This window comes from Humulus lupulus, chromosome 1, assembly GCF_963169125.1.
Source record: "Humulus lupulus chromosome 1, drHumLupu1.1, whole genome shotgun sequence".
Lineage (NCBI taxonomy): Eukaryota > Viridiplantae > Streptophyta > Magnoliopsida > Rosales > Cannabaceae > Humulus > Humulus lupulus.
In genome coordinates this window covers 170,226,691-170,253,278 of record NC_084793.1, presented here as the reverse complement: position 1 = coordinate 170,253,278, position 26,588 = coordinate 170,226,691, and the positions used below count along the sequence as shown (strand labels likewise).

Below are 26,588 nucleotides of genomic sequence, written 5' to 3'. Positions count from 1 at the left end.
ATGAACAATTGTTGTGCAAAGTTAGCAAGGGTAGTAGGAAATATCCCCCAGCAAACTTCATCTCTTACTCCTTGAAGATCCATCTATATTTTGAAGTTATTCACGTGTGATATGGGATCTTCTTTTCCAGAGTACATCTTCCAAGATGGCATCTTGAACTTGGGAAGGATGTTAAGTGCATTGATTCAATCAGATAAAGAAAATCTTTTCCCCCTCTCTAAGTTGATATCAGTTAATTTCGGGGCAGTCAACTCTTGAACCATCTAAGTGAGGGCATCAATTTGTGCTTGAATAGTTGGAGCAACTACTCGCACAACTGTTGGTGCAGGGACTGGGAGTGCTGCAGCTACTCCTTGCATTGCTGGTGAGATTATTGATGCCATGGGTTTCACAACATTAGATACATTTCCTTCCCAAAGCCGGTCAAGGACATCACGCAAGTAGTGTCCTTTGTTTCAAAGTCTATTAAAGACACTGCCTCTTCTAGGCTGTCCCCTAGCATTCTGGATGTCTACTTGAGCAGCACTAGGAGGTGGTCTTGCTGGAAAAATTTGCTCACTCTTGCTACCTTGGTGGAACAAACGGTCCTTCAAGCTGCACATTTTCCCTAATAGGGGCGTTTGGAGGCTTGAGTCACCTTGGCAGAAAAAAATAGTCCTACTGGATGCCCATCATTATGACGATCGTCATAATATTGATTGTCATGGGGTTGGAAGTACCGACTATCCTTTTCATCTTCATAGCCATCACGGCAGGATGTTTGATAGCTGCTACTGGATTCTTGGCCATTCCTTCATCTATTTCTTCTTGTAAAATGACCATTATTGCATCCAGCATGTCGAGGCAGCTGGCCTCAATTTTGACTAGTTGGTAATTCATTCCTTAGTTGTCGAAACTTCTGACAAGGTCTTGGATTTTTTGGATTAGGAGGTTGTCCTCCCCTTGAGGCTGGATGCCTTGGTGGCCCATTAGCAGGCCTTTCTTCTCCAGACACTTGTCTACTACAACCTTGACCTTGGTCATGATTAGGTAGCACATGCTCACCCTGATAGGGTTGACCTTGTACTCTTGGTTGAGCTCCCTTGTTTGAGTAATGACTTCGAGTTTGCCTAGGGGAAACCACTTGGTCTTGGGACCTCAACAGTTGAGCAGGCTCTGGGGCTTAACCAGCTAGCCTTTGAACTTATGGATTTTCCTAGCCAGTATTCTCAGGTTGAGGATTTATTGGTCGAGGTCATGCAGCTTTAGTTTGTAGCAAGACAACTTCTACCAACCTTGCTGCTTCATTAATGCGTCGGTCAGCTTCCTCTTATCAGGCCTCAAGGGCTCATTGCCTTTGATCTAACCATGCTTAAAAATATTGTCTTTGTTTATTGAGGGCTTCTGATATAGCCTCTTGAGTTGTTTCTTGACTCTCATGAATGACAACGAATTATTCCTGCATCTTTCCTACGACCATTTTCATCCGTTCAAGGTCAGGGTGCAGATTTTTTCCTAAGTCCACATGGGGCTCACCATGCCCAAATTTGGCAGGTAGAGGCTGGTTTCCATGAGGAGGAATTTGATGAGTGGGGTGTAAATGAGGGATTGGACTGCTCGAGGGGTGATCTGGATGGGTAGTGTTAGGGTTCTTCCCGTGTGGTTCTTAACTTTGGCTTAGTAGTAATAGCCATTGCTTTAGATGGATTTGGTAAGGTCGGATCTTGAGTTCAGCTCTCAATGAAATCACCAAAATGTTGACCAGCGTTTTGGTCAACGACACTGAGTCAATTTATACGACGAATTAAGAATTAAACGAACTAAAATCAAGTAAACGACATAAAGAATCTTAATGTGGTTTGACCCCAAGAGTTGGTAATAACCTACGTCCACTTGCACTTGTATTGATCAATGAAGTCTCAGACTCAAGATCAAGAAGAAATAAGGTTCAACTAAGTTTCTTAAGCTGAGAAAATAATACAATTCAAAGGGTATTGTATGTAAAGTGCGTGAAACAAAAATCTCCATCCTTTTCTCCTGTAATTTTCACTTAGTGTTAATGATTGAATGAACTCCCCATTTATAGAGAGTTTTAGTGGGCTATGGGCCCTTATAAATGAATTTAGGCCCTACAAGTGTAGGTGTGGGATTAGTACATTCTGTTACAAATTCAAATAACATGAGAATAATAAAATTTAAATATTGGTTACATAAATATCTAGGGATATTCGTTGGTATCTCATGAAATCCGGATCACTAGATAAAAGTGTCCTGCTCATCAAGCAGGTTTTGCACTACGTGTAACTTCATTGAATGGTACTAGCCTGCTCCATTATCGAGCAGGTTACTTGAACTATGCTAAATAAGCTTCTAGATTATGATGTAGTCCGCTCGAGCAGCTACTCCTTTAGACCAACTTTCTGAATTTAATGCGGTGTAATGCCACGTGTCTCTTTCTTAGATGCCACATCATCAAGTCTAAAATTGGGTTAAACAACAAACAAATGAGAAAATTGGGGAAATCCCTAATGTGGCACCACACAGGGATATTTTCTATCCTTGGGATTTGAATTTTGGATTTCAAATAATTTATATAATTATATTTTTTAAATATAATTTAAATTAAATAATTAAATAAGTTGTAATTGGTCAGTTTTATTTTAAATAAACTAAAGATTAATTAAATTAGTTAATTATCTTTATAAACCGAAAGAAGCGATACTTTCAATATTAAGATTTATGAAGTTGTTTTGATTGTCAGACTCTCTCTTAAGAAAACGATAGAATTTCCTAAACCTAAAATTCTAGAAATTTCTTTAGACCCTCTCTTCTCGATTCTCTCTAGATCTCATGTGTTTAGTACATCTAGAGAGTCTAAATCAACCACTGAATCCTACATGCCCACAAAATTCCTTGTGTGTTTAAGGATTGGCTGAAGGCTAAGGTGTGAGCTTTTAGAATAAGGATAGGAAGATCGTTGATTTATACAAAAATATTCATGGACACTTGATAGGCTTCAAGAGGTAACTTTTATCTATTTTTATGTGATTTAATATATATATATATGTATGATCCTGGCAGGTATTAATAATTTTTAAAAGATCTTATTCCACTGTGTATTCTGATTTTCATATTTAATACCAACAAACACAGCTGAAGAGGAGTTGGTTGCAACCTTGAGTGGGGTGAATGCAATCCAAGGGAAAGTGCAAGGATGGTGGTATGACACTTGTTCCACCGTTCATGTTACTTATGATCAAGAGTAACCACATTCATATCCAATTACAGGGGTTCAAGCCAAGATTACAACTAGAGTATAGTTTTCTTACCTCGAGTCCCGAGTTGAAAGTATAAGGCGATCCTGAGCACGATCCCTAGTCCCGAGCCTTAGTGGTATTGTTATCCAATAAATTAGCATTGGTGATGTGGCAATTAATCTCTTGACACGTGTCTGATACCTGGAAGCGTCTGCTAGAGTATCGACCAGGAGACACAGTAGAAGCAAGGCAAGCCTGTCTTACCCGCGACCAGTCTGGTCGGTAGTTCCGCATACAAGGCAACATTTATGGGAAGATCTTTATGAATCCCGAATTTATCTCATACAATCTTCTGGATACCCGATTATTCAGGGAAGAATATCTGTAACAATCTCTTATAACCCTCCTTGAGCCTATAAATAGCAAGAGATAGCTCAAAGGAGGAGACTTCTCTCACTTTTTAGTCATTCAAAACTATAGTAATTTTCCAAGTAAATTTGTATTGTTCTTGAGAAGAAGGTGAAACTCATTGAACCCTGGTTCCTTGATCATCCTTCTGATTTTACAGCAATATTATTCTAAGTGGACGTAGGTCATTACCAAATCCTGGGGCCGAACCACTATAAATTATTGTGTCTTCTTTACTTTTGTCATTGCGTTCTTCTCCATACGTCCGTCCATATCAATCACGTTTTGACTCCGTGTCAGTTGGCCAATTCTTAAGTCAACATTCTGGTGCTTTCATTGAGAGATTGATTTGTTGGTGTTAAGAAAACCGATGGCTAAAGCAGGAAGGAAAACTGGGAAGGCAACCGCCGCTGCACCGTCGAATCCACCACCTCCTCCTCCCCCTACAAGCATGGTGGAAGATGAGCCGCAACTAGATTTTGAAGAGGAGGAAATGGACGATACGACACTGATGAGCACCCTGGGCGCGTTGCAGGAAGAATTGGCTAGTCTGAGAGCCAATCAAGAGACTGCCGCAAAAGTTATGGCGCGGCAACAGCAGGAGATTGATCAACAGCGTGCGGAATTGAGCGAGAGACATGCGGAGGTGGATCGCCGCCAGACTGAAGCCATGGCCGCCCTCGAAGCAGCCTTGCTGTTGGCTAGAAATCAGGCCGCACCTGCCTCGCAGCCTGACCAACCCACGAATGGTCCACCCCAGAAGGGTCCCAATCCTAGCCCACCAGTTCAGCCTTCAAGTCCGCAAAGGCCCGAGCAGCCTCAGACGCCCCATGACGATGTCCCGTTGGACCCTGAGGAAAATCCACCATCTCAAGGTGCTCGGGGTAATCCCCCGTAGCAAAGGCAGAATAGGACCGAGCGTCAGCCTCGTAGTCCTAGGCGCCATGAGAATGACAGGCCAAACCAAGCGAACAGAGGTCACTACCCTCCTGGTAACAGGAGGGACTCGGAGCTAGGCTCTGCGGTCCGTGGACCCCCACGGCATAACGATGCACGGGGACACCGCGACCAGCGCAGGCCACCCTCTAACGCTCGGGGCGTTTCTGCCAGAGATGGGAATAGAGGGAACAGTCAGTCTCACCACAGCCAGTCAAGGTTCAGAGATGGCCATGGGTACAATGAGGCCGACTCAGGCAAGGGAAACGCTGGTGGGAGGAATGGAGAAAGAGGTAAAGGCAGGAGCCAAATACCTCAAGGTGACCAGCCAAATAGACAAGATGTTGGGGGGCAGCCCAGACAAAATAATGTCTTCAACCAGCTCGGAGGTAGCGAGCAGCGAAGAAGAGAAGAGGACCTGAGAGATGTACTCAATGATCGTCGAGAAAGGCATAGCGAGAACATCCCCCCAGCCACAGAGGCCAGAGTAATTCCTGCCGCAGTGCAAGCCCAGAGAGACGCACTCAATCAAGCTGTGCAGCAGCTGGTCGGAGGAAGAACTTCCTATATCGACCACGACAGGAGAAAGGGTACTCCTTTCATCCAGAGGATAGCTAACGCCGAAACACCCAGCAAATTCAAAATGCCTACGCTCCCGAACTTTGATGGATATGGGGACCCAGTCTCAAATGTGAATAAATTTGAGATTCAGATGGACATTCAGAAAGTGTCCGAAGACGCTAGGTGCAGGATCTTCCCTTCAACACTTTCTGAAGCAGCGCAGGAATGGTTCTTTAAGTTCCCCCCTGCAAGCATAGTTTCTTGGGAAATGTTCGTAAGGGAGTTCTACGGATAGTTCTATGCGGGTCATGTGCACCCGACCGAAGCAAACCAGCTGGTCGAGATTCGCCAGCAGGACGGAGAGTCAGTGAAGGATTACGTCCAGCGCTTTATGCGAGCGGCAGCTAGGGCAAAAATAGTAGGAGACGAAGGCAAGATGATGGCCATTACCGCAGGGGTAAAGCGTTGCTCTCCCCTCTGGAAGAGTCTCCGAAAGGAAGGAGTTAAAACAACCCAGGAGTTCCTTGACCGAGCTGACCGATACATCAAGCTCGAGGAAGCCATTGCTGATGATGGAAAACCCTCGAACAAGGGTAAAAAGGCCGCCGAACCTGCCAAAGCCGCCCATGGTTCCAAACCTAATAGCAACGACAAAGGCCACGGAAACGGCAACAGTAATGGCAAAAATGGTGGGAAACGGCCGTATAACGAGCCTTCCACCTCCGACAACAAACGAGCCAAGGGTAATCGTTATGAACCTAGGTTCACTAACTACACTGCCCTCATTGAGTCTCGGGGAGAGGTTTATCATGCCACAAGCTCTAGTGTGCCTTACAAGAAACCGGGACCCATTCGAAAAGACATTTCGAAAAGAGACACCACCAAGTTCTGTCGTTACCATAACGACTACGGACACGACACTAACGAATGCAACCAGTTAAAAGACGAAATCAAGTTCCTTATTAGACAAGGACACTTGAGAAGATACGTACGGGCCTCGAGAACTTCCCAACGAGAAGCTCCAGGTGGCAACGAGCAGGCTTCTACACGCCAACGCTCGCCCCCATTACAGCCTGCCCCCGTGGCCGGAACACTCTTAACCATCTGTGGAGGCCCGCACCTCGCGGGAAATAGCGGAAAGGCCAGAGAACGATACGCTCGAACTCTACGTCACGACCAGGACATCGAGATGATGACTGTGGAGGACCGTGCACAGAAAAAGGCTCGCTCAGAGAAGGGTGAGATAACCTTCTCTGATAACGATTCCCAACACGTCCGGTTCCCACATTCCGATCCGCTGGTCGTGGACATCCAAATGGCCAATATGATGGTAAAAAGGGTACTGGTCGATACAGGAAGTTCAGTGAACATCCTGTATAAATCAACACTGGAGCGCATGAAGTTGTCCGTAAAAGACTTGGAGCCCTGCAATCAAACCATATACGGCTTCTCTGGAGAAGGATTCGCCCCTGCCGGAATGATCAAGCTTCCAGTAACGACGGGTACAGCTCCCGCAACAAGGACATTACTCACCACTTTTGTAGTGGTCGATTGCCCTTCGGCATACAACGCCGTTATTGGAAGGCCCATACTAGTTGATCTACGGGCCGTCATCTCTATGTGGCACCTAGCCATGAAATTCCCGACGAACGCGAGAGTAGAACGCGTCTTAGGAAACCAAAGGGAAGCCAGGGAGTGCTACAACGCCTCGATCACGAAGGCGAAAAGTGGGACATCGAGGAGCACTACCCCAGATCGATTGCAGATGGCAATAGGCATGCAAGCCCAATCTGGTGGTGAAGTCACCAAATAGGGTGTTGCCCAAAGTGAGGATGGAGATTTGGATCCTCGCTTTGGGGATTTTGAAGAAAATGTTGGACCCGTCGAGGACCTGGAAGAGGTCCAACTCGACGAAAAAGACCCAACCAAAGTCGTAAAGGTTGGAAAAAACTTAGAGCCTACTATAAAGCTAGCACTAGTGGAATTCTTGCAAAAGAACCAGGAGGTCTTTGCCTGGACGCACAAAGACATGGTTGGAATAGATCCTGCAGTAATCAGCCATGTCCTAAACATAGATAAAACCTTTCCACCCGTGCAACAAAAGAGAAGGCTGCTCAATAAAGAAAGATCAAGGGCCTTGAAAGAAGAAGTCGAAAGGCTCAAGGAGAACGGGTTTATCAGGGTAGCGTTTTATCCGTCGTGGGTCTCCAATCCGGTGCTGGTCCCCAAGCCTAACGGAAAATGGCAGACCTGTGTGGATTTTACGGACCTCAATAAAGCCTGCCCAAAGGACTGCTTCCCGCTCCCAAGAATCGACCAGCTGGTCGATGCGACTGCAGGACACGAGATCCTCTCGTTCATGGATGCATATTCAGGATACAACCAGATCAGCATGCATCCCCCTGACGAGGATCACACCAGCTTTCGGACCGATACGGGCTTATACTGTTACAGAGTGATGCCCTTCGGGCTGAAAAATGCAGGTGCGACTTACCAACGGCTAGTCAACCACATGTTTAAGGAGCTGATCGGTGTAAACATGGAGGTATATGTGGATGACATGCTGGTAAAGTCTAAGAAGGCAGAAGGACATGTGAGGGATCTACAAGAATGCTTCGATGTGCTAAGTAAGTATCGAATGAAGTTGAATCCCCTCAAGTGTTCCTTTGGAGTCGGATCAGGGAAGTTTTTGGGTTTTATAGTAAATTCAAGAGGAATCGAGGCCAACCCCGACAAGATAAGAGCCCTGATCGACATGAAGTCGCCAGAGAGGATTAAGGATGTACAAAGTTTAACTGGGAGGATCGCGGCCCTGAGTAGATTTATCTCAAAATCAACTGACAAGTGTGTCCCATTCTTCAATCTACTCAGGGGGAATAAGAAATTTGAATGAACGGGAGACTGCGAACAAGCATTCCAGGCCTTAAAAGCTCATATGGCGCAACCTCCCATCTTATCAAAACCAATCGAAGGAGAAACTTTGTATATTTATCTGGCAATTACCGAAGTTGCTGCTAGTGCGGTACTGGTACGGGAGGAAGAAGGCGTACAGAAAGCAGTCTATTATGTCAGCAAAAGGTTGATCGGTGCGGAATTAAGATATCCGCCAATCGAAAGATTAGCACATTGCTTAATTCTAGCCTCCAGGAAGTTGCGTCCTTACTTCCAAGCCCATCCTATCACAGTTCTAACCGACCAGCCCCTTCGGCAGGTCCTCCAAAAACCTGAGGCGGCTGGAAGGTTGTTAAAATGGGCAGTTGAACTGGGGCAATTCGATGTAACTTATTCACCGCGGGCAGCAATCAAAGGACAAGTTTTGGCCGATCTTGTCGCGGAGTTCACCGAACTCCCAGGCAGTGAGCAGAGCGAACAGCCTGAAGCGCCCATGCCTCAATACAAAACTCCTTCGTGGAAGCTATTCACGGACGGTTCATCCAATGAATCCCACGCTGGAGCAGGAGTGATATTGATAACGCCAGAGGGGCATCGATTTCACTGCGCAATCAAGTTCGACTTTGCAGCATCAAACAATGAAGCGGAATACGAAGCTCTCCTAGCTGGATTGAGAATGGCCAAAGATATGAACATAAAGACGCTTGATATTTACAGTGACTCTCAGCTGGTCGTAAATCAAATCCTAGGAGAATATCAAGCGCGAGGATTAAAGATGATGGCCTACCTGAATAAAACAAAGGATTTGCTAGCCCAGTTTACAAGGTACACCCTCCAACAAATCCCGTGAGACCAAAATTCAAATGCAGACGCCTTAGCTAAACTCGCGAGCGCGAAGGACGCTGACACTTTGGACATTGTGCCAGTGGAAAGATTAAGCAAGTCGAGTATACAAGCAACTGAGTCCAGTATGGAAATTCGAATGGAAGATACATGGATGGCGCCTTATCTGGAGTATCTGACAAATGGTGCACTACCAACAGATAGAAATAAAGCCAAGACTCTGCAAAGGCGAGCCGCTAGGTACATACTGGTCGATGGTATTATGTATCGAAGAGGATATTCAATGCCATTTCTCAGGTGCGTTACACCAGAAAAAGCTAAGGAACTCATGAAGGAGGTGCATGAAGGCTTCTGCGGAGATCATGCTGGGGGGCTGAGTTTGGCCAAAAAGGTTCTAAGACAAGGTTACTTCTGGCCAACAATGAACGAGGATTCAATGGAGTATGTACGAAGATGCGACAAATGTCAGAGGTTCTCCAAGATCCCACGAGCAGCTCCGAATGAACTAAAACAGATGCAGAGCCCATGGCCCTTCGCAGTGTGGGGGATAGATTTGATTGGATCCCTGCCAACAGGGAAAGGAGGAGTAAAGTATGCAGTCGTTGCAATCGATTACTTCACAAAATGGGCCGAAGCTGAACCACTCGCAACCATCACGACCAAAAAAGTTCTCGACTTCGTTATCAAGAACATTGTATGCCGGTATGGATTGCCCAGGAAGATAGTTTCAGACAACGGGACCCAGTTTGACAGTGATTTATTCACTGATTTCTGCGAAAGGCATGGAGTCATTAAAAGTTTTTCTTCAGTCGCACATCCCCAAGCGAATGGGCAAGTCGAAGCCGTGAACAAAACTCTTAAGGACACCCTGAAGAAAAGACTTGAAGGAGCCAAAGGAGCGTGGCCAGAACAACTGCCTGAAGTCCTCTGGTCGTATAGAACATCCCACCGAACAGCAACCGGGCATACCCCATTTTCCGTAGCCTACGGATATGAGGCCATATTACCTGTCGAGTTAGATCCCCCCTCACATCGGCGTTTGACTTACGACCAGGACGTAAACAGCCAGCTGATGATGGAGTCCCTAGACTCGATCGACAAGATTCGAGAAAAATCTCAACTCCGAGTTGCTGCCTACCAGCAAAAAGTCGCCCGGTATTTTAACTCCAAAGTTAAAGAAAGAAAATTCAACGTCGGAGATTTGGTGCTACGACGAGTTTTCTTAAATACCTGCGACCCAACTGCTGGAGTGCTCGGACCCAACTGGGAAGGACCTTACCAGATTGAAGAAGTCCTTCACCCAGGCACCTACAAACATGCACGCTTAAACGGAGATCTCGTTCCGCGCTATTGGAATGGAGAACACCTGCGCAAGTATTATCAATAAACAGCCCTTCTTAAAGGACTGGCTTGTTTAAATTTCTCTTTTTTTATTTTACAAGTTTTGCAAAGAGGGTTAGCCACGCTGTATGGCTAACTGCTCGTATATGTAAGATTCTATTTCAGAATCACTCGTAAAGACATGTTTAGTCCATTTTTAATACGAGATTATAAGGGACTGTGCCAGCCAGTCATTCTTACCAACCTTTGTGAATTTATATTTACAAGTATTTGTTCATTACGTGTGTTGTTTTGCTGTATTACAAGTATCAGTTTTACTACGAACAGGAACGATCGAGCAGGTTTTGGTCAAGGCAAGTGACCAAGGACCTAAAGCTCCTCGATCACTTGGGGGGCATATAAGGCACATCGATAGCAAAGCATACTTCTCAAGGTATGTAAACACATGAACAAAATAAGTGAAAGCATGCTACAGTACTTAGAGTATTTTTCAAAATTTGTGTTTGATAAATCATGGCAAAGTACTATGCTAAGTTCGGTCATACGGACAAATGTTATAAATATTATAACATCAAGATTTAAGCTTGGGTGTAACTGTTCAAAGTAAAAAGATTTGTTGCCCGTACAGCAAAGTTTAAAAAAAAGAAACTACTGTCTTTACATCACGACCCTTGGGTCGTATATCCAAAAAAGAAGAAAAAACAAATGAGAAGAATTCAAGAGGCATTCGGGGCTGGAGGATCCTGGGCAGCATCCTGGTTAGTCACGTCCTCAACAGCATCTTCTTCTTCCAAACCAGCGACTCTTGGAGTGGCAGGGGTCGCGGCTCTTGCATCCTCTTCGGCTAGTTGGGCAGCACATCGGGCCAGCTCCGCAGTTCTGACTTCCTCTGAAAGGTAGCTAAAGTCAGCACCCTGATTGTGTTTCCAGAAATTATAGAAACATCAGAGTGTTGTCCTCTTATACTTTTCCAGATTCTTGGAATTGTCAAGCTCCAACTGCTTCACTTTGCCCTCGAGGGAAAGAATAGCCTTATCCTTGGTCTTGAGTACCTCCCCCAGATGCTTGATTTCATGGAGATGGGTTTTGTTGAACTCCCGGTACTCTTGCCTCAACTTGACCACTGCTTCCTTCGCAGCCTCAGCCTCGGACAGCTTAGTCACTGCTGCATCCCTCTCTTGGATCACCGCCTCCAACTCCTTAACATGCTTAGCCTCAGCAGCCGAAAGCTCCTCGGCCGCCTTCACCTGATACCTCTCGATGGCTTTTGCCTCGGCCTGCTCGATGTAAGACTGGGCTCGAGTACGAGCAACAATGGCAGAAAGTAAGGCATGTGCACGAAGAAGAAGGAGTTAGAACTTATCACAAGGACTAAAAAACTAAAGACTCGAAGAATAAAGAAACACTTACGCTGGAGATTTCGTTCAAAGCCCTGTTCATGATCTGGTCAACTGGCAGCTCTTCAGCTTGAACCATTGCGACCCTAACACGCTCGCCTTTGCCAATGCGGTCGAGGCGGTCCCTGGCGGATCAGATGGCACGGCTCATGAGTCTGGCCCCATGAGCCTCTTCACGAGAAAGATGCTCCCTGGCAGGCACAGCTTGAGGATTCGGCCGAACAGGAGTAGTTTGCTGTTCAGAAGGAGCTGGAGGAGGAGTAGGAGTTCGCCCAGTCGGCGCAGGACTTTGCCTAGTAGGCGTACCCTGAGGAGGATCTTCTGGTCGACCCTTCTTAGCTGGAGGGCCCCGACTGGATTCACCGGTTCTCTTCTTAGGCTTCCGTTGGAGTTGAGGAACTTCCTCTTCCTCCTCGGCCTGGTACATGTCGAAAATGTTGGGAGTTGACATATCTGCATGAAGATAAACATAGCAAGTTTATAAAAAAAGAGGCAGGTGAGAGTAAGTTAGACAATTGAAAGGAGGTAACAAAGTAAATACCCGAGCTACAACTACTGGTCGCTACACTACTGACTCTATTAGTCATATACTCATTATCTGGCATGAAGAAGTCTGATCCTAAGTTTGGAGCATATGTAAAGTTACCATCCCTGTCAAACAAGTGACAGGGAATTGGTAAACCATTTAAAAGCGAAATAACTTTACCATTATCGTCGGAAGATTCTCCCAAGTCAACAATGGATTCTTTGGCCTTTTCTTTCCCCTTGCCTTGGGGAGCAGAAGGCCTTTCTGCGGAAGGGCTACCCGTGGGTTCCCTGATTGTAACTCCTGTTGGCCTCCTCCTAGGAGGAGGCACAGGAGGTTGCTGCTCGGGAACCCCCTCGGCAGTGGCATCGCCCACCACGGGCCCTCTATTTTCATGGCGAGGAGCCAGGAGGCCAGACGACCTCAAGTTCTTTTCGAGTGTCAGGGTCTTGACACATTTTGCTGCATCAGACATCCTGGCCAGAGTGTTAGACCTCGACACCATGCTTGGTGTTGGGGTCGGACGTAACCAAGGGCCTGAAAAACAGATTAAGTTTAAGAAAAGATGAAAGGAAACACTTTATGTTAAAGCATCGACCAGACGAAGACAAATTTATACCTCCTCTCGCGAAGGCCAAGTTGTCACTGGTTATGTCCGGAGTAAAGAAGTACTCCTTGTTGTAGTGCCCCACGTTTAATATATGGGTTGTACCGCTCAAGAACGTCCGGCCGGTCTCCTGGTGGCAGAAGTGGAAAAAGCCCGTCCCGTTGTGCTGTGGGTTGGACTTGAGGTCAAAAAGATAGTTGACCTCGTGAGGAGAAGGTTCTGGCCATTTGTTAAGTTTGTACAGGACATAGAGTGCGGCCAGCATTCTGTATCCGTTTGGGGTTATTTGGAAGGGAGCGACACCGAAATAATTGGCCACCCCCACAAAGAAAGGATGAAGAGGGAGATAAGCTCCCGCCTCAATGTGATACCGGGACCAGGTGCTGTTCGCCCCTCCTGGACGGTTAGCCCTCTGGTCCTCGGTGGGACGTATAATGGTTACCCCCGTAAGGGGGAATTTCCTAAAGCAGTTGGCAACCATTCGAAGGGTCACCGAACTGGCTGGGGGAGAATACCACTCGACATCAGGTGGATTCTGATGACGAGGACGAGCCCTAGTTTGGATATTAGGGTCAGGAACAAGATTTTCTCGACCGCTGGTCGAGGGAGCCCTAGCCTGCAAATCAGGCTGAGCAGGGGGAGTAGTGTTGCTTTTAGACTCGGGCCTTTTCTTGCCAGAAGACTTGGAGCGGGCCATTGGAGAGGAAGGATGTGGTCTGGAAGAGGGTCGCGAGAAAGGAATCTCGTGGACACGTACAGCTGGTTGTTCTTCCCGCTCGAGCAGCTGGGCAAGAAGGTCTTCGTCGATGGGTCTTTCACCTCCCCACAAATCTGGCATTAAATTCTGCAAACAGAAGAATGGAGAGGTGAGGAAATAGAACTCTAAAAAGCTTGATAGAATAATGCTGGTCGAGTATAAAAGTTAGGCTTTTATACATCAGCATCCTATCAAATAGCTAGTTTTTCTATAGGAACAGTTTGAAAAGTGGATCAAAGGGTGAAAGTAAAAAGTTTTTCTGTAAAAGCTTTTTCAACTCCCCTTAGGGCGGGAAAAATTTATTTTTCATCTAGCTTAAAAATCGAAATGTTACTTGGGTTTTACGTCCTAAGAAGCATGATCCTAGGATTTTAAACTAACTCGTAACTCTACTACGCCTACAAAACATTCTGCCTATAAGCATTTTAAACCAGAAACAGAAAGACTCAAACAGTATACCACCAGAAGCATGCATCATGAGAAATTAGAAGCATGGGGTTTCGAAAACTCACCAAGAAAAGTGATCGTGAACGCGGAAGAAAGGTCTTCGGAGATTAAAGAGTCCGCGGTCTGAGTCTTGGAAGTGCAGGAAAACGGTCTCCGGAGATGATGAAAGCTTCGGTTTTTAGGGTTTTCTGCAAAGATAATGGCGTGCGTAAAAAGAAGGAAGAGGCTTCGACGGTCTTATATAAGTTTGTCTCCGATATTAAAAAAGTGTAATCATTAGTTTTCCTTTTTCAAAGTGGGGAAACGTGATGGCCGTCGAAATCGTTTCTGGGGAACTGAAAAGGCATGATTAGACAGAAGTGGGTTGCTTTTCTCGAGAGCACACGAAGGGTTCTGACACGTCAGGAAGGGTTACCGAAGAGTCGTTCGTTCAAAGTTTATTTACTGTTCGTAGTAAATAAACTTTGGGGGGAAAATGTTATCCAATAAATTAGCATTGGTGACGTGGCAATTAATCTCTTGACACGTGTCTGATACCTGGAAGCGTCTGCTAGAGTATCGACCAGGAGACACAGTAGAAGCAAGGCAAGCCTGTCTTACCCGCGACCAGTCTGGTCGGTAGTTCCGCATACAAGGCAACATTTATGGGAAGATCTTTATGAATCCCGAATTTATCTCATACAATCTTCTGGATACCCGATTATTCAAGGAAGAATATCTGTAACAATCTCTTATAACCCTCATTGAGCCTATAAATAGCAAGAGATAGGTCAAAGGAGGAGACTTCTCTCACTTTTTAGTCATTCAAAACTATAGTAATTTTCCAAGTAAATTTGTATTGTTCTTGAGAAGAAGGTGAAACTCATTGAACCCTGGTTCCTTGATCATCCTTCTGATTTTACAGCAATATTATTCTAAGTGGACGTAGGTCATTACCAAATCCTGGGGCCGAACCACTATAAATTATTGTGTCTTCTTTACATTTGTCATTGCGTTCTTCTCCATACGTCCGTCCATATCAATCACGTTTTGACTCCGTGTCAGTTGGCCAATTCTTGGGTCAACAGGTATAACCTCAACGAGAATCACGACCCCTGAACTGGACCTTAATCAATCCTAGCTCCAACCTTCAATTTCCTAAGCCAAACTTCTCCAAAATGTCTCAAACCCCAACTAAGTCTCAAGGGAGGGAGAGAAACGTGAGAGAGAGGGAGTACTCTGCTGAGAGTGCTTGTTCTACTTGGTTCTAGGCTTCCTAAGTCTATCCCTTGACACCCAAAAGACTAAAATTCCCCTAACTCCAAGCCTAAAAATTTATTGCCCCAAGGGTGATACCATCATTTGCCACATTTTCCCATAATCCTCAAATTGCACTTTAAATCTCTGATTAATCCCGACATACCAAAATAATCATCAATGAACTACTTGTTATCCGATAAAACTCGAATACGCGCTAAGTTTCCCAAAATACCCCTAGGCTCACCCCGAGCCAAGTATTTAACCCCATTGTGACTGTTTTGCTAATCCGCTCACTAGGATCGCCTCAGGTCGAATATCACAAATATATCTGTATAGTAATGTGGTCTCAATCATACAACACGCAAAGTAACACTTATACCATCAACGAGTCAAAATTTGCAAATATGCCATTATTAACAAGAACGAGCCCACATGTATATTTAATACACCTAAACATGCACATATATTCATATTACCACATAATTCACATATATCACATAATCATACATATGCAATTTATTCCACATAAAAATCCAATTTTGCCCTCTCGAGACACTAATCAAGGCACCAAGCCTTATTAGAAAATTTGGAATGTTACATATTAATTCAAAATGTTCAAAATTCTTATAAAAAATAAATTATATATAATTTATGTTTTCTGTAAGGGTTCACACCATTTTGAACCTTGTACTTTAGCCGATTACCTGTTGAGACGTTTATTTTTAATGATTAACTTGTGCACCACAAGTTTTGTCAAAATGTTAAAAATAAGAATAGATAGATCGGTTATTTGAACACTATATTTTGCTCGATTACTCGTTTTGACTCTTTATTTTTAAAAATTATCCTTTGAACCATGTATTTATTCCAAGTATTAAAAATTCTTTATAAAAAATAAATTATATAAATATATATAATTTATGTTCTCTGTAAGGGTTCATATCATTTTAAACTTTGTATTTTAGCCGATTACCCATTCAGATCCTTTATTTTTTAAAATTAACTTGTGGACATTGTGTTTTGTCAAAATGTTGATTACCTATTTGGATCCTTATTGGTAAAAATTAACATTTGGATCTCGTGTTTTGTCAAAAGGTTAAAAATATAAATAGATAGATAATTTATTTATTTATTATTATATATATATTTTAATTGACATCTATTATTATTATTAAAATAAAATGAGAAAATAGATAGAGTTTTTCCTTTAATTAATTAATAACCATAAATTAGAAAAGTAAAATAAAAAATGAGAAAAGTTAACAGTTATTTATATTTATAACTTAATTAAATAGTTTTCGTAATTAAATATTTAATCAAATTTGAATTCAAAATAAAAAATGTGAAAAAAAAATAGAAAGAGTGCTTTGGAGCAATTATAGAGTGCCACATTGTATAAATATATTAGAAAATATACTCGCTTTCACGTAATTTTTTTATAATAATTTTAAATATCTATTTAAAGTAAATTTATATTTGTATGATAAATATTATAATTTGAATTTATACATTTTGTGATTCATGTATATATTTTTAATATCATTCTATATTTGTTTGAATAATTTTATAATTTGTATAATGTGAGTGAGAAATTTATACATTTTGTAATTCCTCCATTTTTTTTAAGTTATGCTCTAATAATAAAATTGTATTAAAAGTATCTAATTAATCAATTATTTGTTTCTCTCTCCTTTCAAGAAATTAATACAATGTAAAATAGCATTTGAAAAGCAAGAGATATGAAAAAATTAAGCTAACAAACAATATTAACATCAATTGTCATAATTATATACTTTTTAATTCATAATATGTTCTTTGTTTCTAAAAAAGATTCTTTGTGCTGCACATCAACCTCCGCATGTTTTGTTGCTGCTGGAATGTCCACTAAATTACAATCTAGAAAACATTTATTGACTATAGCGAAAACAAATCACAAATCCAAATAATACCATTAGTAATATCGTTTTGTCGCAAGCTTGAGAAAATATCAAATGAGAGAAAAATGCAATTATTAATATTGATAATTGATGATAATAATTATAATATTCTGTACAACTATTCACTTTTGAATAAAAAAACATAATTATATTATAATAAGAAAATAGATATATAGAGAACCAAAATTCAATCAATACTAATACCAATACTTGGTTAGCTAATTAAATTCGAAGATACAAATATACTTTTTTCAGTAAATATTGTAAACAATATCATAGAACCAGTATCCACGTTCAATTTCTTCTCCTTCCAAAAACGTAAGAAAAATACCAAAATCTATAAATCAACCACAAATAAATATATATATATATCACACAATCGGTGAGTTCTCTTTACATTTGTCAGGTGCACAAAACTTTCTTGAAAATACTTTCTAAGATATATTGTAGTGTCAACATAGTTTGATAATCATGTGTGTGTGGAAATATGCATGATATACATTGAACGTCATGTACGCGTGTATGATATACGAAAAAATTAAGGAAATGCTGGTACACTTGGAAATAATACTCATAGGATATACACAAACCAACAATTTTAGATATACAATCTCTATTATATACACATATATTCATCTATATATATATATATATAGAGAGAGAGAGAGAGATTTTTACCTTTAAATTGGAATTATTGATTACTACTCTGAGCCAAGCCATGAAGCTAAATAAATTCTAATATACAAAAACTTAAGGAAATGCTGGTACACTTGGAAAGGATACTAATAGGATATACACAAACAAATAATTTTAGATATGTAATTTGTATATATACACATATATTCATATATAGAGAGAGACTGAATACCTTGAAACTTGAATTATTGATTGTTACTCACTTGAGTAATTAAGAGCCAAGCCATGAAGTGTAACGCCCTAATTTCTCATAGATTACCAAGAACACAGCGTTGGGTCATAATCATAAATATTGCTCCTTTATTGAATAAAAACTTGAAAATAAATACATGGATCCATGGTTTTACAAAAATAAAATAATTGTCTTTAACACAAAAATGAGCAACATTTAAATAAAACTTTTAAAAAATAACATGATTTCATAAAAATAAATAAATAGGCCCGCTTGATCTTCCTCGACTATATGGTCCCCATGAGTACATCACGAAGCTCCTAGGTCCCCACTCGCCACCGGCCTTTCCATCCTTAATTTCCTCAGATAACAACATCATAAGGAGTGAGCTTCTAAGCCCAGTACGGAAAATACAAACAAAAGTTAGTCATATAATCATATAAACAAACATAAATTCACAAGAGTCATACAAACACAAAACTCTAGGTCATATCATAGCTTAAGTCATAATTCTACATCATAATCTAAGTCATAAATCATAAATCATACTCTAAGTCATAAGTCATAGGTCATAGGTCATAAGTCATAAGTCATAATCATAACTATAGATCATAGGTCATAATAACAAGTCAAATATAATAAAAATATAAGTGTTTATACAGGGGTGGCAATTAAGCCCCAGACATAAGTCTGTCATACCCTGGACATCACTTAGGTCCGTCATAAAGTTTTGGCAACCGAGCCTACCGGACATTATCCGTCATACATCATTGGACTCCTTAGGTTCAGACACACTTACCCTTTATTGTACTTGAAATGTTATGTCATACAAAAATAAAGTATATCATAAACTACATAAACTAGGTCATAATACTAAACTACCTAATTTTCCTTACCAAAAACCGGAATATTGGAGAGAAGAGCGGGATTGAAAACTCCTAAAACCAAACATAAGAAACCATAAGTTTCTAAAGACATGAAGTTGAAGAGAAAATCTAAACCACCAAGATAGTAACTTACCAAAGACCTTAAGTTTTCAAAGAAATTGAACACCTAACCAAAAGTCATTACAACAAGTTAGGATTTGAAGAAAAATGAAAGAATAAAAGAAACTATAGTGAACTAAACCTGAAGATAATGAATACCTTGGATAGCTTAGAACCTCGATCTATACCTCGAACATCGAAATCACACAAAACTTACTTCCCAAGTGTTTATAAAAGCTTTAGATTTGAAAGCTTTAACCCCAAAACCCTAGTGTTTCTCTCTAGAATGAACTTAGCAGCTTGGAGGCTCTGAACTGTGCTTGAATGATGAATGAAATGGATGAGTGAAGGGTCCTATTTATAGAGTTCAAGGAGTGAAACTAAATCCTTTAAAATGAATAAATAAATGATTAAAAAATTAATAAATTTGAATTATCTGTTCAACAGATCCCCAGAACTCGGTCAAAAACATTCAGGAATGAGTCAAGGTTGTTGAGGGCTATTTCTATATCAGAATTTTATGAACAACTCAAATATGGCCATTGGAGCCAATATATCGCCTAGGGTAGGCGATATATCGCCCCTACCATGATCCCGAGGGTTCGTGGTTTCGTTCGTGCGAAGTTAACGTGTTTTTCGTATCAACTATAGGCGATATATTAGCCCTTATAGCTATGATATATCGGCATACACTGATATTTCAAACACATTTTTGCACATTTCAGGATAATTTGAAATTGATTAAAACTACTTTGACTGAGTAAAACGTGATCCTAACAGATAATGGAAGGTTCTCGAGCTTCTAGATTTTTCTTTTAATTAAACTATTCATCAAAAATATTTAAACCTAAAAAGTTTTTGGATTTTTTCCCGCTCTTTCTTCAACTAGATCTGGTGCCATGGCAGGGAGACCGGGATTGAAGAATAAAACTCCAGGGAAGAAGAAAAGAGGGCCTTCTTCTACGGATCCAGTCATTAAAGTAAAATCAATGGCTGGTATCTTAGGGGTGGAGGCTATGGTTTTTGATGAAGAGGAGGAAACTAATGAAAAGCGACTGGAAAATCATGAGGAGGTTCGGGTATAGGAATCTCCGCTGGAAATTAATAATGGAGCAGGTATGAAGATCGATGATATGAAGAGTCAGTCTCAGCAGTCTCAAAATGGATTCGAGCTGGAGCATGAAGATCTGGATGGTCAAGCTATGATTAAGAATACTCTGAATGACTGGTTGGGGGTTTTGAAAAGAGGATCAATCAAGAGAGGGCAAGCAGGTACTTCTAATTCTAATCCTTTCTTGCATATTGAGCCTGATTGTGTTAAGATAGATGCAGAAGATATAGAAGAAGAAGTTCATTATTGGAACTCTGCTCTAGTTTGCTATGTTTTGGGAGCTAACCCTCCATTAATGGTGATGGAAGGATTCTTTAGGAGAATCTGGAAAGATAAAGGTATTGATAAAATCAGCCTTCTAGCTTTAGGGGTTTTTATTCTTCGATTTAATTTGGTGGAGACTAGAGATGGAATTCTGAATGGTGGATACCAGTTCTTTGATAGGAAGCCTCTTATCATGAAAAGATGGGATCCTAACTCCAAATTCTCTAAGGATACAGTATTGACAATACCGGTTTGGGCTCAACTGAGAAATTTGGAATTAAAGTACTGGGGTGAGCGATCTATGGCAAAGATTGTGGGCACCATTGGAAAATTTGTGAAACAAGATCGAGAAACAATGGCCAGGGAGAAGCTTCAATTTGCTAGGGTCCTAATTGAAGTCAGTTTTACAAAAGAGTTACCTAATCAAATTAAGTTTGAAGATGAAAAGGGGGAATATGTATATGTTGAAGTGCAATATGAATGGAAACCTGATGTTTGTATGCATTGTAGAGGGATAGGACATCGGAAGGAAATGTGTAAGAAGAAGGGGACCCTAGGAGAATCATCAAAAGTCTGGCAGGAGAAGAAAAGAGAAGAACTAAATTTAGATAATCTTCCGAATGGCAATTTGATAATTCAGGGTAAGGGAGCTTCTGAGGAAACTTCAGAGGCGAATCAGCAAAACAAGGGGAAGAAGGGTATAATGACTAAGAATAAGGGGATATCAGAGAGCAACTCTTTTTCGATGCTAGGTCAATTTTCAGATACTAAGGTTAAAGCTGGGGAAGCATTACAGGAAATGAGGACTAACATGAATGGAGGGGGAGAGCCTCCATTCATAAATGGATAGACTTTTTGGGTGGAATGTTAGGGGGCTGAACAAAACAAGTAAACAAAAGGAGGTCATGAGAATGATTTCAAACAAGAGAATTGGTTTTGTTAGTCTCCTAGAAACTAGGGTAAAGGCTTCTAATGTGGGGTCTTTATACCTAAACATGTTTAAGGGTTGGTGCTTCTCTTCAAACTTAATGCACCACCCTAATGGAAGAATTGTAGTGGCCTGGAATCCTCTGAGTTTTGATGTGGATATTCGAGGTGGTTCTAATCAATGGATGCATTTTCATATTCAAGGCAAGAATGGAACTCAGTTTGCGTTAACAGTGGTGTATGCTCTTAACAATATGAAGGGTAGGGAAAGTTATGGATGGACTTAGATCACATGGCTCAAGATATTAGATATCCTTGGATTGTTATGGGTGATTTTAATGCAGTTTTATCCCCATCAGACAGGTTTCCTTATAGAGGTAATGGATTAGAGCTAGTCCCTTTTCAAAGCTGTGTGGAGAATTGTAGGCTAGTAGATGTGAAATTTTCGGGCTCTTTCTACACTTGGAATAATAAACAAGCTGGGAAGGACCGAGTGTTTGCTAAACTTGACAGAGTATTGGCTAATGATAGCTGGTTGGAGAAATTTAATTCAGCTGAAGTGGTTTTTTTCCCTGAAGGTGACATGGATCATTGTCCTTTTATGGTGAATTTTGGTACAACTCCTGAGACTAGGAAACCATTTAAATTCTTTAATTTCTGGAGTAATCTTGAAGGATTTCAGAGGATAGTGACAGAAAGCTGGGCTAAGGAAGTAAAAGGGACTCCAATGTTTTGCCTAATATCAAAGCTAAAAAGGCTTAGAGTGGATTTGAAAGATCTTAACAGGAACGGGAAAGGAGATGTGTTTGTTCGGGAGGTGAAGATGCTTAAGCTTCTGCTAGATATTCAGGGGAAACTTCAAGCTAATCTTGGAAACATCCACCTGATTGATGAGGAGATCACAAGAAGGAAGGATTATTAGTTAGCCCACAAAAATAAGATATAGTTCCTTAAGCAGAAGATCAAAGAGGAGTGGTTAAAACAAGGAGATGAGAATACAAAATTATTCCATAATAGTATTCGGTTTAGGAACACTCAGAATGCTATTTACTCCATTTGGGATATGAAGGGTAATTGGCTGGATAGGCAGGAAGATGTGCAAAAGGCATTTAAGGACTATTATATAGAGTTACTAGGCTCAAAAATGAAAGGGAGAAGGACTGTGTTGGACTCGATGGTGCAGCAAGGAGCTACTGTATCATCTCAGCAAGCTGAGTTTTTATGTGGAAAGTATACACAAGAGGAGGTCAAAGCTGCTCTTTATTCAATTCCTGATGAGAAATCTCCTGGACCAGATGGGTATAGTAGTGCGTTCTTTAAACACTCGTGGAATATCACTGGTAATGATCTTACACAGGCAGTTCTTTCATTTCTTCATTCGGGGAGGATTCTTAAAGAAATCAATACCACAAATATAATCCTTATCCCTAAGTCTAATTGTCTTAAGAATGTTAGTGACTTTAGGCCTATAGCTTGCTGTAATGTAGTATATAAGATTGCTACGAAGATTATATGTAATAGGCTCAGGGAGATTCTACCATTGATTATTTCTGAAAACCAGAGTGGATTTATCAAAGGTAGGAACATAGCTCATAATATAATGCTATGTCAGGACATGGTTAGAGAGTATGGAAGGAAAAATGCTCAGGTAGCTTGCCTTATCAAAATTGACCTTCAGAAGGCCTATGACTCCCTAGATTGGAACTTCTTACAAGAAATGATGACTACTCTTAAATTTCCAAATCAGTTTATTCAGCTAGTAATGGTTTGTGTCACAACAGCTAGATTCTCGATTGTGCTTAATGGGACCCCATCAGATATGATTCATTCCAGAAGAGGGTTAAGGCAAGGGGATCCAATGTCCCCTCTTCTTTTTGTTATTGGGATGGAGTATTTATCAAGAATTCTAGCTAGAGTATCTTTGCACTCAGATTTTAAATATCATCCTAGATGTGGCAGTTTACAATTAACTCATTTGTGCTTTGCAGATGATTTATTGTTGTTAGTAGGGGTGATTTCAAGGCAGCGTATATGCTATTAAGAGGGTTCCAGTTATTTTCGGAGACCTCTGAGTTGAAGGCTAATCAGAAGAAATCTGCTATTTTCAGAGTTGGGATGCAGGAGGAGGTCTGGTATCAGCTAACAGAGGCTTCTGGTTTTCAGAGAAGTAGACTCCCTTTCAATTACTTAGGGATGTCTATTAGTAATAAAAGAATCTCCATATCTGATTGTGAATGCTTGGTGGATAAAATGGTGAAAAGGTTAAGAACTTGGAGTTCTAGGAATCTATCTTATGCTGGCCGGTGTGTTCTTATAAACTCTATTTTGCTCTCCATAAACACTTACTGGTCTCAAATAGTTATTTTACCTAAAGCTGTGATAGATAAAATCAACCAGATATGTAGAAATTTCTTATGGAAATGTGGTGATAGATTGGATGGGCATGGGAGAGTTTCCTGGGCTGAAGTTAGCCTTCCTAAGCAGAGAGGAGGTCTGGGATTTAAAGATGTAGGGCTGTGGAACAGGCGCGCCATAGGAAAATATGTCTGGGCTATTGCGAAAAAAGAAGAGAACCTGTGGGTGAAATGGATTCATGCTGTTTACTTAAAGCAAGAGGGTTGGTGGAGTTATAAGGCGCCTAGTTCTAGTAGCTGGTACTGGAAAAAAACTGTTAGGATCAAGGAGGAGTTAAAGGAGTCTTATCAAGGATCTATGCTCAGCTGGACTCATTACAGTATAGCCAATTTGTATAAGTTGAGGAAGAATAATTCCCAGACCAGATGGAAATTTGCTTCTATTTGGGATAGATTAGGCATTCCAAAGCATAAGTTTGTATCTTGGCTGGTGTTAAAGCAAAGGCTGCCATCTAAAGACAGGTTGTTTCGATTTGGAATAGCTCAGGATTCTTTGTGTGTTATCTGTGGTCAGTATGATGAAAGTCACAGACACTTATTTTTTGAATGCCAGTTTAGTAAGAGCTGCCTGCTCTCTATCTTGAATTGGTTAAGGATTGGTTCCTATCGATGTGAGCTGACTGGTTTGATGAATTGGATAAGGCGTAGTAGACATTCTGCTTGCAGAAGAAGAGTGTATTTTTGCTCTCTTAGTGCCTGTGTGTACCACATATGGAAAGCTAGAAACTCAGCTTATTGGAATCATCAGGTGCCGTTAGTGAATTATGTCTCTCAGAATATTAAATTAGACATTTGTAATAGATTGAGATTGTTATTTGATAGGAACCTTGGAAAGGAGGATTTGGACTGGGTGAGGAAGTTATATTGTAATTAATGGGGTTTAGTAGTTTGGGTTTTGGATTTTGGTGTCTGTATTGATTGGTGTTTGTAAGTTGATGTGCATAATACAAGCTTGTTGATTTACCAAAAAATATATATATATTTAAACCCTTAATAAACATGCTTGTGACAAGTGTCACGTTCTTAATTATTCTATCTAAACCTTAGGTTATAATAAATAATATTATTAGGACTATATTCATTAATCAAACCTTATGATAAAATTAATATTTTCAAATCGTAGGTAAAACTTATAAAATCCATAACTATTTCTACGAGTTTCTAACTAAATCCCGGCTTTGACCAATATCCACTAAAACTAAAATTCTACAGCTACTACTACTACTACTATCTAGCTAAGTAAAATTCCAGGATGCTACAATTCTCCCCTACTTAAAATAATTTCATCCTCAAAATTTACTTACCATACATCTCGGGATACTGCTCCCTCATATATTCTTCCTATTCCCATGTGGCCTCTCTTTCTGTGCTATTGCTCCACAAGATTTTAACCATAGGGACACTTTTGGACCTTAACTCCTTAGTTCCCTATTCTAGAACGCGTACTGGTCGTTCTTCATAATTGAAATCTTGTTTTAACTCTAGAGCCTTGTAATCGAGCACATGGGATGGATTTGATATATATTTTCTCAACATAGATACATGAAAAATGTTATGCATTTCAGCTAATGATGGCGGTAAAGCCAATTGATATGCTACATGCCCTACTTTGTCCAATATCTCAAAATGACCTATAAACCTCGGGCTTAACTTTCCTTTCTTTCCGAAATGCATAATCCCCTTCATCAGAGAAATTTTGAGAAAGACTTGATCGCCTACTGAAAACTCAACATTCTGCCTCTTAGCGTCAGCATAACTCTTCTAGCGACTTTGAGCGGCAATCATTCGCTGTCTTATCTATTCTACTACCTCAGTTGCTTCTCTTACAGCCTCAGGTCCTAAATATCGTCTTTCACCAACCTCATCCCAATGAAGTGGTGATCGGCATTTCCTTCCATATAGCATCTTATAAGGTGCCATGCCTATCGTTGCCTGATAACTGTTGTTGTAAGAGAATTCTATCAATGGATGATACTTGCTCCATGATCCTGAGAAGTATAACGCACATGCCCTCACAATATCTTCTAATATTTGTATGGTACGTTCTGACTGACCATCTGTTTGAGGGTGAAATGTCGTACTTAGTTTTAACTTATTGCCCATTGCACGTTGTAGACCTTCCCAGAACTTTGATGTAAAAACCGTTCCTCTATCGGAGACTATTGTCTTTGGAACTCCATATAATCTCACTATCTCCGCCACATAAAGCTCTACGTACTGCTCAGCGTTATAAACTGTTCTTACCAGCAAGAAGTGAGCAGATTTTGTGAGTCTATCTACTATCACCCAAACAGAGTCATGCTACTTGGTGGTCCTTGTTAATCCCGTCATGAAGTCCATCTCTATATCTTCCCATTTCCATTCGGGAATCTCTAATGGTTGCAAAGTTTCAGCGAATCTCTGATGTTCAACTTTAACATGTTGACATCTAAGGCATTTTGCTACAAATTCTTCTATGTCTTTCTTCATTCCTGGCCACAAATACATAGCCTTGCATCGTTATACATCTTGGTCGATCCTGGGTGAAGTGAATATGGAGTAGTGTGCACTTCCTTCATAATACTTTCTCTTAATTCACCATTTTCGGGCACACATACTCGGTTTCTATATTGTAGCATGCCTTCTTTTGTCAAGGAGAAATCAACATTTTCTGAGCTCTGTAGTGCTGTCTTCATCTTAAGAAGAAACTTGTCTTCTTGTTGTTTCTTCTTTATTTCCTCCATTAATGTTGACTTGATCGTGAGGTCAGCTAGTTGTCCAGTTATTAGCTCAATTCCGAACCTCTTAATATCATCACGTAAGTGTTGAACTATCCCCTTAAGTGTTGACAAGCTCCCGTAACTCCGCCTACTAAGTGCGTCTGCCATGACATTAGCCTTTCCCGGATGATA

General features: G+C 41.0%; 1 protein-coding gene across 1 annotated transcript; it reads left to right on the top strand.

Annotated features, from left to right (window-relative positions):
- The first annotated feature begins 21,351 nt into the window (after positions 1-21,351).
- LOC133824424 (uncharacterized) lies at positions 21,352-22,205 on the top strand. The gene is made up of 2 exons (XM_062257304.1): positions 21,352-21,544; positions 21,628-22,205. Exons 1-2 carry the CDS (start codon positions 21,352-21,354, stop codon positions 22,203-22,205), a joined length of 771 nt encoding a protein of 256 aa, XP_062113288.1.
- Positions 22,206-26,588: the final 4,383 nt, after the last annotated feature.